Below are 13,641 nucleotides of genomic sequence, written 5' to 3'. Positions count from 1 at the left end.
TTTTTTTTTGTGCACCTTCTCTTAGAAAGTCACCTGAGGATATGCTGTAACAAAGAGAGGGAATTTTTATAATGGCTTTTTTATTTATTTTTTTAAAGATTTATTTATTTATACAAACACTGGGGTACAAGCCAGAGGTGTGGGAGGGTGAGAGAATTCACCAGAGAGAGAGCAGTGGGAGATAGGAGAGGTCTGCCCCACCACGTGGGAGTCTCCCTGGCAGGCAGGGAATCGAACCGGCATTGCAGAGACTGTGGACAACTTCACAGTGCTGCATTCAACTCACTGTGCCACCCGGAAGTCCCAAGGAGAAGGAATTTTAAAAAGAAATAGGTAAGGATCTATCAAACAGTAGACTCAACTAGGAGAGGTATGAAGAAGATGACAGTTTTATTTGCACTAAGAAGTCATTTAGTCCAGATAGAAGCAGAAAGAGAGGGATTCAGGTAGGAAATATGCAAAGGTGAATTACTGATTTGAACATACTGAAAGATACGGTGAAGTCTAAATGATGGCTAAAATAGTAAATCTATTGCTCTTGATTCTGGAGACATTCTACATTCAGTGGCATAGAAGACACAACAGGAGATTAAAAGAGCAGAAAATATGGCCCTAATCACTAATATGAGTCTGCAATGAACAATATTTTATTGTGGTAAAAAAACATAAAATTTATCATCTTAATTATTTTCAGGTATACGGTTCAGTAGAGTTGTCTGTTCACATTCACACGTTTTCATCTTGCATATCTGAAACTCTATACCTTTTTAAACAAAAGTTGTCACTGTCCTCATTCCCCTAGTGCCTTGTAACAACCATCTTACTTTCTGCTTCTGTGCATCTGACCACTTTAGAAGCATCATATAAATGGAGTCAGGCAATATTTATTTGCCTTTTTGTGACTGGCTTATGTCACTTAAAACAATGTCCTTAAGGTTCACTTATGTTGTAGCATGTGATAAGCTTCCCTTCTTAGGGTTGAATAATACTCCATTAAATGTATATACCACAGTTAGTTTCTCCATTCATCCACAAATGTGCATTTGGGTTTCTTCCACCACTTGCTATTGTGAAGAGTGCTGCTGCAAACACAAGTATGCAAATATTTCTTGGAGACCTTGCTTTTAATTGTATAGGATATGTGCCCAGAAGCAGAATTACTGGATTATGCAAAAGTTCTAATTTAAAATTTTCAAAGAAAATCCATACTGTTTTCCATAGCAGTTATACTATTTTACGGTCTCACCAACATTCCACAAAGGTGCCCATTTCTTCATACCCTCACCAACAGTTGTTATTTTCTGCTTTTTGAGAGTAGTCATCACAATGTGAGGTGATATTGAAGTTTTGATTTGCATTTCTCATATGATTAGTAGTGTTGAGTATGTTTGCATCTGTTTGTTGGTCATTTGTATGCCATCTTTGGGGAAATGTATCTTCAGTTCCTTTGTCCATTTTTAATCAAGTTCTTCATTTTTGGAGTTGTTGGAGTTTTTATATTTTCTGCACATTAACTGATAATTGGATATATAGCATTTGCAAATATTTTCTTCTGTTGCACAGGTTGCTTTTTAATACTTTGTTGCCCCCAAATTTTGTAAAGTTTGAGGTAGTCTCATTTATCTGTTTTTGCTTTTGTTGCCTGTGCTTTTGCTGTCACATCTAAGAAGTCATTGCCAAATTAATATCATGAAGCTTTTCCCTGATAATTTCTTCCAGGGATTTTATAGTACAACCGACAATATTTTGAGAAAGAGAAAAATTGCTTCCTTCAACTAGAAACCGATATAGTGCTCACAAGTAGGCCATGAATGTCTGTTGAACATAAACAATGCCACAGAACAACAACATCACCAAAGACCATTGTGACCCTGATGGAAAGAGACCAGAATAAGAGGATTTCATGATCATGATTGAGCAAATATATAACCAAGAACATTGTACAAAAAAATAATCAAATCAAAGTCTCCTGTCCTGACTATTACCAGTGAATGCTTTAAAAACACACACACACAACAACAAAAACAAGCAGCCTTAACCTCACTTTGTACTTTCCACCTCTGTAGTAAAACCCTTTAAGATACTCAATTATAGATAGTTACCCCCACTCTCTAAAAGCATCCATTCCGTAGTAGCCCCTAATTCCTTGAACCTCACCCCCAAAATCACATAACAATCTAAGACCAACAGTGACCAATAAGAGCAGTTTCGTTACAATTAATCCAACTTCATTCCGAGATAGTGTGTTCCTGGTGACCTATTGACTGTGGAACATTCATAATCTATGTGGTTATTAAGGTTCACTTTTAATATTGAATTCCAGGCTTAAAATATATTTCTAGACAAAACAAGAAATTAATTATTCCCTATTAATTCTAGAGTAAAAAGTGCCATCAATTATGACTATATAAAAACCAGAGTTCATTTTAGAGATGTCTATAGATGCAAAAGAAACAACAGAAAAAATAAGAATTCTTTTCCACTACACACAAAAGATCAAGAAATATACTATTAGTGGAACAATCAATGGAAGTTTCACTTTGAGCAGAGACATACCAGAAAATAGTACAGTAGCTATTTGTGCAGGATGGGTGAGAAAGGTTTCAAGTGTGCTAGGTCCTAAACGATAATAGCAGAAAATTAATTGTTTAAAGTTTGAAGAAAATTACAAACATATCCCTAAGTAATGGATCGTATATATTAAGTAAGAACTAGAAAATATAAGGTTTAAAACTGCTTTCAAAGAGATATAATGAAAAACAGACAACTAGATGTTGGCAAGCATGGTGAGGAACTAGTACATCTAGATACTGCTGATAACAGTGTAAATTAATACAGCACTTTGTAAAACTATTTGGAATTATCTACTAAGAGTAAAAGTGTACTTATGGAGCAGCATTTCACCCTTAACTATATACCCAACAGAAAGAAAAGCATACACACCAAAAGACATGTACAAGAATGTTCAGGGCCTCCCCGGTGGCGCAGCGGTTGAGCGCTGGGTTGTGAAGCTGCCCCCTGCCTCTGCTGCACTGGTTCAATCCCTGGCTGCTCCCCCGCCACCAGAGGAGGGTCCCACATGGCGCGCAGACCTCTCCTGCCGCCCGCTGCTACCCTCAGCAGTGTACTTCGGTCCTTCTGCCTGCTCTGCTCCCCACTCTGGCTCTGGTGAATTCTCTCACCCTCCCGCACTTCTGACTGTACCCAGTGCATGTATAAACAAACAAACAAACAAATAAATAATACATGCCTCTTTTAAAAAAAATTTTTAAAAAATGTTCAGAGTATTATTCCAACAACCAAATTTTGACTCATTCAAATGGATGGTAAATAAATTGTGAAATACTCATATAGTAGGATACTGTAGAGCAACAAAAATGAAGAATTAAAAGTAGTATCATGCATAAATGTCACCTGTAACATAACATTAAGTGACAGACACAAAATATTTTATACTCTACTATTCCATTTGTATAAATTTTAAAAAGGCAAAGCTAAACTATAGTATTGGCACCTAGGCCATTTGTTATACTTGGAATAGTAGTGATTTTAAGAGGTAATGTGAATGGCACCTGGGATGCTAATTGTGTTTCATTTTTCCTCAAGATGTTGATTCCAAGTATGTACAGTTTCTGAAACACATTGAAATGAACATCAAGGATTCTTCACTTTTCTGTTTGTATGTATAACTCAATAAAATGTTTGTTTAAAAGATGTTTGTCAGTGCTGATGAGAACAACCACAGAAGAGTAGATAAAAGATAATCTTGTCGTCATGCTTTCTCTCCTACAGCATTCTTTATCATAGGCATGTATTCCTTTGAAAGCAAAATGAAAAAAGGAGGGAGAAAAATGAAGAAAATTATGTAAAACAATTTACTTTAGATAGTTAGCATTGAATAAACTTCAAATGTGATGAAACAGATAAACAGAATATCGAGAAAATCAGTTGATTTTTATTAAGAATCAATCTCAACAAATAACAAGAGGAGTAAACATTTTGGGAAATTCAACAGCATGCATGAATTGATAATGGTATTGTATGAATAAATGCAATGTTGTAGAATTGAGTTTTCCAAAAGTAGCCAAGATAAAGTTCAAAAGAATTAATTACAAAAGGGCAATCAATGCTATGCTTGAAGGTGGGATTTTTCTCCATGATGTTCCCAATCCTGGGATCTGGGGAAGTTAGAAATAAATGACTAAATCATAGCATCGTGATTGGATTCCTAATTGAACCCAAAGCTATTCCGAAAGGTGGCTTTTCCCTCTATTTCCTCCCCAGCGCCCGAAGGCGGAAGGTTAGGTAAAACGGGCTTCAAGAACTTGAACTCGTTGGTCCCTGAGCCCCCCGTCAGGCACACCTCATACTGGTAGCTGTGGGACAGCGTCCCGGCGCCGCCCACGTCCACCAGGCGGCCCGGGAAGGGGCCCGACGAGCCCGCGCGCGCGCCGGCCCCGCGCCTCCCGCACAGGCGCGCGGCCGCGAAGGCGAGCGCGCACAGGAGGAAGAGCGACGACACGGCGGCCAGCGCCACCACCAGGGACGCGGTGAGGCGGTCGGCCTGCGCGGCGGGCGGCGGCGCGTCGGGCGGCGGCAGGTAGGGCTGCGAGAAGCCGTCGACCAGCAGCACGTGCAGCGTGACGCTGGCCGACAGCGGCGGCTCGCCGTTGTCCTTGACCAGCACGACCAGCCGGTGCTTGGGCGCGTCGCGCTCGCCCAGCGGCCTGGCGGTGCGCACCTCGCCGTTGTGCGCCCACACGCCGAACAGCCCGGGCTCCGTGGCCCTGAGCAGCTGGAACGACAGCCAGGCGTTCTGGCCCGCGTCGCCGTCCACCGCCACCACCTTGGTGACCAGGTAGCCCGCGTCGGCCGCGCGCGGCACCAGCTCGGGGCAGGGCGCCGAGGCGTTGGGCGGCGGGTAGAGCACGGAGGGCGCGTTGTCGTTGGCGTCCTGCACCACGACGCGCACCCGCGCCTGGCCGCTGAGCGCGGGCGAGCCGCGGTCCGTGGCGCCCACCAGGAAGTCGAAGGCGCGCAGCGCCTCGTAGTCGAGCGAGCGCAGCGCGAACAGCTGGCCGGTGTCGGCGTTGACGGCCACGAGCGCGGCGGGCGGCGGGTGCGCGCGGCCGGCGGGCAGCAGCGAGTAGGTGAGCTGCGCGTTGGAGCCCGCGTCGGCGTCGGTGGCGCGCACGCTGCCGATGTGCAGCGCGGGGCTGTTGTTCTCGCGCACCAGCAGCGTGTAGGCGCTCTGGCTGAAGGCGGGGGCGTTGTCGTTCACGTCGGACACCAGCACGGTGATGTGGTGCTGGGTGCTCAGCCTGGGGGTCCCCAAGTCCGTGACGGTGATCGTGATGTTGTACTCGGCCTGCCTTTCTCTGTCCAGCGGTCTCTCTGTCACCAGTGTGTAGAAGTTCTTGAATGTGGGTTTTAGGAGAAAGGGGAGATCGTTCTGAATGGAACAAACCATCCTACCGTTGTCCTCGGAATCTGGATCAGAAACACTGAAAACAGCAACTACAGTCTCTGGCGAGTTTTCTGGGATGAAACTGGAGAGCGTGGACATGGTCAGTTCAGGGGCATTGTCATTTACATCCACCACCTCTATTGCTACAGTGCATTTTCCTGCAAGACCCCCGCCATCTGTGGCTGCAATTTCCATATTGTAATAGCGAGTTGTCTCGAAATCCAATGTCCTTTTCAGACGAATTTCTCCTGTTATCTCGTCAATTACAAATGGCTGTGTAACTTCAGCGCCTTGCAATAGTGCATAGATTACATTCCCATAGGCTCCTACATCTAAATCTTGGGCAGAGACAGTGACAACCAGGGAGTTTAGGGGGCTGTTCTCGGGAACCTGTACCTCATAGAGCGACTGTAAAAACTCAGGGGCATTGTCATTGTTGTCCAGGACCTCAATGAGGACTGCAGTGGTCCCGGACCTGGGTGGAGCTCCTCCATCCAGCGCCGTGAGGATAAAACTGAACTGCGGCTGCTCCTCCCGATCCAGCACTTTGTCCAGCACCAACTCTGGGTATCTTCTGCCATCTCCGCGGTTATGAGTGACAACATGAAAATGGGAGTTGGGGCTGATTGTATAGTTCTGAACAGTGTTGTTACCTATGTCAAAGTCCTGAGCTAATTTCAAAGGAAACACAGTCCCTGGGAGGACGTTTTCTGGGATTTTTAGGAGCATTTCACTCTCTCGGAACTCTGGGGAATGGTCATTTATGTCTGTGAGCTGCAGATCACCTTGAAAAAACTGCACCGGGCTTTCCAGTAACAGTTGGAAATGCAATATGCAGGGATCTGTCGCCCCACACAGCATCTCCCGGTCTAATTTTTCAAATAGAAGCAAATTACCGGTCTTTGTATCGAGCTGAAAGAGCTGTTTGTTTCCTTTGTAATGGATTCGCGCACCCCTTGTGGCTAGTTCCCTCACCCTGAGCCCCAGGTCTTTTGCCAGGTTGGCCACAATGGAGCCACTTTCTGTTTCTTCTGGCATGGAATATCTAATTGTTTCAGAGGCAGCCTCCCTCAAAAGCAACAATATAGCAAGAAAGATAACTTGCCTTTTCCGTGGCTTTTTTGCTAGCGCAGTCTCCATTGTTCAGGTCCGGTCCAAAAAGGTGCAGTTTCTTCAATTCCGTGTACAGTTGATCCAGATTGCTCGTTAAATAACCTCGAATTAAATCTTTCTGACTGATTTGCACCTAGAACGATGCCCTCTGAAGATTTTTTTCCCCTAGATCTTACCTAAAAACACTTCCTTCTTTTGGGAAGCATTCAGAGTTTTGATTCCCAGCTTAATGGCGACCGGGGTATCCACTGTGCCTTCATTCATACGCTTAGCCTGCAGCGCCACCAGGCGTCCACATTTACTATTGCATATAATATTTACCATTTAATTCCAAACATGAATTCTGTTAACCTTTTAAGTCACAGAAATTATCCCAACTATAATTCCAATTCTTATTTATTGGAAGTTCTAAATAAATATTTGCTGAGTTAACTTTCAGTTGAAAAATACTTTTAGAACAAACTAAAATGCTGTGTTAGTTTTCCTCATGAAAGTATGTTTTGAGTACAGGAAGAAACTTTCTGTTGTGGATTTACTTAATTATATCAAGAAGTATGTGGTTTACAAGCTATAAAAAAAATCACTTCATTTTGAAATATCAATCAGAAAATGTAATGTTTCTTTCACTTAACATTACATTTGTTACATGCAGTTGTAAAACCTACTAACTTATTCTCACTGCTTTTTATTATTCTGTTACATGATACCACAATTTGTTTATCCATTCTCCAATTGATGGACATTGATTGGGGTTTTCCATCTGGGGATATTTTGAGTGATGCTGCTACCCACATTCTTGTACTTGTCTTATGTTGTCTATTCATTCATGTTGAATATATTCCTAGGAGTTACATTGTTGTGTATTAAGATGTACACATAATTTTAGCTTTAGTAGATATTGCTAAAACAGTTTTCAAGTGTGATTTATCAAAACCAGCAAGAATGAGAGTTCCAGTTGCTCCATAGCTTTGTCAACATTTGATACTATCTTTTAATTTAAACTACTTTGGTGAGTGTATGGTGATATTGTATTAGATAACTTTAATTGGTATTTCCATGATTAATTAAATTGAGCACATTTTCACATGTTTATTGGTCACTGGGATACATTCTTTTGAAGTGCCTATCAAGTATTTTTGTCTGTTTCTCTACTTAGGACATTATCTCTTTTCTTATTGGCCTTTTGAAGTTCCTTATACGTTCTAAATATGTCTCCTTTTTCAATTGCAAATATCTTCTCCCACTCTATGGCTTGCACCTGAAATGTCATGTAGTGTCTTTGGTGAACAAAACTTGACCTTAATTTAGCCTAATTTTTCAATATTTTCACTCATGGATAGGACTATTTGTGCCCTGTTTAAATCTTTGCATACCCCCATGGTCATGAAAATATTCTTGTGTTGGTATATTTTGAAAATTTATTTTACTTTTCACACTTAGTGATATAATCTTTCTGAATTAATTTTTTCATATGAATTAAGTTCAGGTCAAAAAATGACATTTTTTTCACATAAATCTCTCTAAACGACTACACCATCTATGAAAAGGTGACCCATTCTGCATTGCTTCTGAAGTGTCATTTTGGCATAAGTCTACTGACCAAAGTTCTGTTCAAGACATTTTTCCATTTTCTCTTTATTTATCCTGCAAAACCATATTGACTTTATTACTAAAGCTTTATAATAGGTTTTATTATCTGATAGGTAAGTCCTTCAGTTTTGTTCTTTTTCTTCAAGATTGTGTTGATTGTTGTCCTTTTTTATCTCCATATAAATTTTAGGTTCAGTTTGACAATTTTCACGAAGAAATCTGATGAAATTTTGTTTATGATTTCACTGTATCTATTGACTGGTGAGAACTGACATTTCCCCAACATTGAGTCTCTAAAATATTGAACATTATATAATCTCTATTTATTTAGATATATACAACTTTTCCCAATAATACTTTATACTTTTCAATGTAGAAGTCTTAAGCATATTCTGGTGTTTCTAGATACCTGTTATTTTTGAAACTATTACAAATGAGATTCAACATTTTAACGTTCATTTTTGCTATACAAAAATACAATTTATATTGTATGTTGACCTTATTATATTCAGTGGCATTGCTAACTTCATTTACTCATTCTAACAGATTCTTAATTATGTGTTTGTTTACAAATCATCTCATCCTTTAAAAAAGACATTCTTATTTCTTCATAGCCAGTCATTGTGCCTTTTATTATTATTATTTTTTGCCTTCTTTCACTCTTTAGCATCTATAGTAAAATAGTACAAGCAGGCATTCTTATTTCATTCCTGATCCATGAGAGTTTTCAGTAATCTAACATCAAGGTGATGTTTACCATAGATTTTAAAATGCAATGTGAACTGCCCTTCTATTTTCAGTTTGCTGTTTTACCATAATGCATGCTGAATTTTATCAACTGACCTTTATCTGTATCTTTTGAGATAATTACATTTTTCTCCTTTAGTTGTTATTGTGATGAATTACATGATTTTTATTTTTTAAGTTTTTTTTAAAGATTTATTTATTTATTATTTATACAGGCACTGGGTATAGTCAGAAGCGCGGGAGGGTGAGAGAATTCACCAGAGCCAGAGTGGGGAGCAGAGCAGGCAGAAGGACTGAAGTACACTGCTGAGGGGAGTAGCGGGCACGGCAGGAGAGGTCTGCGCGCCATGTGGGACCCTCATCCGGTGGCCGGGGAGCAGTCGGGGATCGAACTGGTGCTGCAGAGACTGCGAGCAGCTTCACAACCCAGTGCTCAACCACTGTGCCACTGGGAAGGCCCTATTTTTTTTAATTTTTTGAAGATTTATTTATTTATGCATGCAAGAACTGGGGTACAGGCCAGAGGTGTGGGGGGTGAGAGGCTTCACCAGAGACAGAGTGGAGGAACATAAAAAGCAGACTGACTGAATGCACTGCTGAGGGGAGCAGTGGGCGAGTCAGGAGAAGGTATGCTGTGCCATGTGGGTAGCTCCCTGAGCGGTGATCAAACTCATGCTGCAGTGGTTATGGATAGCGTCATAGGTTGCGTCTTAGCCCCTTGCGCCACCAGGGAGGCCTTGGTTGGTTTTTAAATATTAAGTTGCAATTGTGTTCCTGAAACAACCCCATTTTATTATTCCTATTTTATATGTTTCTCCTATCAAAGAAAACCAGACCCCACCCTGCTTAGCTTCCAAGATCAGGCATGTTCAGGGTGGTGTAGCTCTAGATACTTATATATTTCTGAACTTGTTGCTATTTTGTTTGAAAATTTTCCAACTTTTTATAAAAGAGATTGGCCTGTCATTTTTCTTTCTCATAATGTCTTATTCAAGGGTGGATGTCATAACCCATTCAAATTAGGCTAGCACACAAATGAGAAATAGCGAGCACACAAACTGAGAAATAGTTCCTATTTGTTCTGTTCTCTCAAAGAGTGCATAAAAACTGGTGCTAATTTTTCAAAATTATTTCAAAGTGTTAACCAGTGTGAATTGGAGTAGCTAGATTTTTAATAACTAATTTACTTACTAGAAATGACTAATCAGGTTTTCTATTCTCATTTCCCTTTTGATAAATTATGGTTTTAATAAATGTTCTAAATGTTCTTCATTTTACATAAATTGTGAAATTTGTCATAAAGCTGTTCATAATATCCCTTTTATATTTTTAATGTCTGTAAGGTTGGTAGCGATGTCCCTTTTTCATTCCTAATATTGAAGTGTCTTTTAGTCTTGATTGGTCTGACTCAGAGATTTGTTTTATTAATCATTACAAAGAGCTAATTTTCAGCTTTATGGATTTTCTCTGTTATACTTTCATCTTCTATTTTATATATGTATATATATACTGTTTGTTACTTTCTTCCTTATTTTCATTTGACTTGTTCTTTTTTAGTTTCTTTAGATGAAAACTTAGATTACTGATTTTCAGTCTTTCTTTTCTAACATGTGCATTTTAAGCTTGAAAATCTCTAAGCCCTGTTTTGAGATATAAAATCTTAATTTTACCTAGTTTAAAAATATATACACATGGGCCTCCCCGGTGGCGCAGCGGTTGAGTGCTGGGTTGCGAAGCTGCCAGCTTCTGCAGCGCCGGTTCGATCCCCAGCTGCTCCCTGGCCACCGGAGGAGGGTCCCACATGGCAAGCAGACCTCTCCTGCTACCCACTGCTCCCCAGCACACTTCTGTCCTTCTGCCTGCTCTGCTCCCTGCTCTGGCTCTGGAGAAATCTCTCACCCACCCATGCTTCTGACTGCACCCAGTGCTTGTATAAATAAATAAATAAATAAAAATAAATCTTTAAAATATATATATATGGATATTTCTGCTTTGATTTCCTCTTTGAGCCAAGGATTATATTATTTAGTTTGAGAACTTTTGGGGATTTCTTGTTACAATTTTATTTCTGTCTTAATTCTGCTGTGAATAAAGACCATACTCTCTAAGTCATTTCAATTCTTTAAAAAAAAATTGTGGCTTGCCTTGGACCCATAATTTGATAATATGCACATAAAGAGATGTATATTCTCCTGTTTGTTATATAAATGTATTAAAATAGAATTACTGTGTTGTTCAGATCTTTGATATTCTTAGTGTACGTGTCCTTTTTTTTTATTAGGTTTCTACAGGATTGATTTAAGTTCTCTGTTATGACTGTGGATTTGTCTGTTTCTCATTTAGGTTCTCTCAGTTTCATGTTAATATTCTCTGTATTGTTCTGTGCTTCCGAAGTGAGCATGAATATTCTTTCTATATTCTTCATTATTCGTTTCTCTGTGAGTCTAATGGATATTTTATATGGACTTATCTTGCATTCACTTTTCCTACATCCCTTCATGCCCACTATGTCATTATCATATACATGCTTTTTAATTTCAGAAATTATCTTTTTCAGTTTGAGGATATCCATTTGTAAAGTTCAATTATCTGATGAAATTCCCTATTTTTAAAGTTTAGTTTCTCTACTCCTTATTTTAAGCTTATTAGTCATACTTATTTTAACATCATTGTCAGTTGATTCTAATTATCTGTTTCATCTATTGGTCATTTGTATTGTCTGTTTGTTCTATAGGTCTTATTCATAGCTAGTTGTGTGTGTGTGTGTGTGTGTGTGTGTGCCTAATAATTTTTACTGAATGCTGAATATGTAAAACTCGGTCCATGATTCAACTGATACTATCCTTCCTCTTTTGTAGCCTGAGAGTCAGGCCTAATCAAATTGCCTTAATTCAAACAGGTTCTGTTCTTAGTCAAGGTTCTTTGCAGCCCTGATAGGCACTTTTTCCTCCAGAATTTTCAATTAAAAACTTACTGTATAGGGCCTCCCCGGTGGTGCAGCGGTTGAGCGCTGGGTTGCAAAGCTGCCCGCAGCCTCTGCAGCACCGGTTTGATCCCTGGCCACCAGGGTGAGGGTCCCACATGGTGCGCAGACCTCTCCTGCCACCTGCTGCTTCCCTCAGCAGTGTACTTCATCAGTCTGCCTGTTCTGCTCTCCCCTCTGGCTCGGGTGAATTCTCTCACCCTTCCTCACTTCTCTGACTGTACCCAGTGCTTGTATAAATAAATAAATAAATCTATTAAAAAAAAAAAAAAACAACTTACTGTATGTTTCATAGTCCCTTCCCGCAGTGGGTCCCAAACACTAATCTATGTACAGCCAGACTATTAAAACTTCACTGTGTTTTCCAGAAATTTTCCACTTATGTTTTTAGTCTCCTTCCCTGAATGCCCCAGGGAGGCACTGATGAGTATCCTGAGAACTGACCCTAAGCCTGAATACTCTGATCTGTCAATGTCTTCTGAAGTTACTGTTCCTGGCAGGAGTATTTTGTCTGTTCTCCATCTTAGCAAATTTCCTCAGAGAAAACTGACTGTAGGAGTCAGTCAGTCAGTCCTTTTTAGGCATCTTAGTTCCTTCAGTTCTTATTATACCATCTGCTATCTGTTGGTTCAAATAGATAAATATTAATCATTTTTTATAGTTAGATAATCTATGTAACCTAGAAGCAAAATTCATCAAATATGTGTGTAACTTTTAACCTCAGACTTTATAAAATCTCCATTTTGTAACTTTTGGTAGTAAAAGGAGGGGTTCTTAAAGTGCACATGTGGGTTACACTGCCTTCAGTAGAATTTCTGTCCCCCAGAAAGCATGTGTTAAACACATTATATTCTGTTCCTAAAAATGCCCAAAAAGAAACTATAAAATATGCATATATAATACAAGCATTTGGGAAATATATGATAGAACTGCATCTTTATTTTTAAGATTTTGGTCTCTGTTCTCTATTTTTGGTTTGTAACAATAGAATTGAACTATTTTTCATGAAGGATACATTTTGTGAAAGTTGTTTGAATCATGTTTACTAATAATTTCTAATTTCATTGCATTTCAAGATGTTGGTCTATTTTACACAAAAGTCTGGTGCTGACTAACTGGTAAGGAACACTGCATGCTTTATGTCTACATATAGCAATTCATAAAGTAATGCACAAAGGGATTCCTCAGTTTATACACACGTATTAACAAAAATGGGTTGTGGGTAATTATTCAACTGGTCTCATTTGGGTAGTTATACAAATTAGACTTTCCTTGCATAAACAAAAAAATATAGTTGAATTTTCATAATGCTCAAATAAATTTGTGAAAAATTTAGTCAAATATCTTGCCCCTACACAGAAAAGCAAAGTAATGAATAATAAATGGAGAAGTCATTAAAGTTAACTACCATATTTATGTCTTGTATATTTGGTTTTTTTTTTAAAGATTTATTTTTATTTATTTATACAAGCACTGGGTAGAGTCAGAAGTGCAGGAGGGTGAGAGAATTCACCAGAGCCAGAGGGGAGACCAGAGCAGGCAGACTGACGAAATACACTGCTGAGGGGAGCAGCGGGCGGCAGGAGAGGTCTGCGCGCCATGTGGGACCCTCGCCCGGCAGCCAGGGATCGAACCGATGCTGTAGAAGCTGCATGCAGCTTCGCAACCCAGCGCTCAACCGCTGCACCACCAGGGAGGCCCATTGTATATTTGTTTTTAATTCTGCTCCCTTTATTTTGGC

At 39.9% G+C, this 13,641-nt stretch overlaps 1 protein-coding gene across 5 annotated transcripts in view; it reads right to left on the bottom strand.

Annotated features, from left to right (window-relative positions):
- Positions 1 to 13,641, bottom strand: part of LOC311182693 (protocadherin beta-5-like) — a gene marked incomplete at both ends in the record, with an annotated part of 36,231 nt that overhangs the window by 10,599 nt on the left and 11,991 nt on the right. Inside the window, one exon of one of the 5 annotated variants that reach the window (XM_084251714.1) lies at positions 6,158 to 6,607. The exons of 1 other annotated variant lie outside the window; for it this stretch is intronic. In XM_084251714.1, the coding sequence (XP_084107840.1) occupies positions 6,158 to 6,607 (450 nt within the window). Of the gene's footprint in view, positions 1 to 4,228; positions 6,608 to 13,641 lie in introns of those variants that run through there. 3 more of the 5 variants (XM_084251713.1, XM_084251715.1, XM_084251716.1) reach the window with 3 other exon arrangements.

This window comes from Talpa europaea (genome assembly GCF_964194135.1).
Source record: "Talpa europaea genome assembly, chromosome: 13".
Taxonomy (NCBI): Eukaryota; Metazoa; Chordata; class Mammalia; order Eulipotyphla; family Talpidae; genus Talpa; species Talpa europaea.
This window is presented reverse-complemented; position numbering and strand designations above follow the sequence as displayed.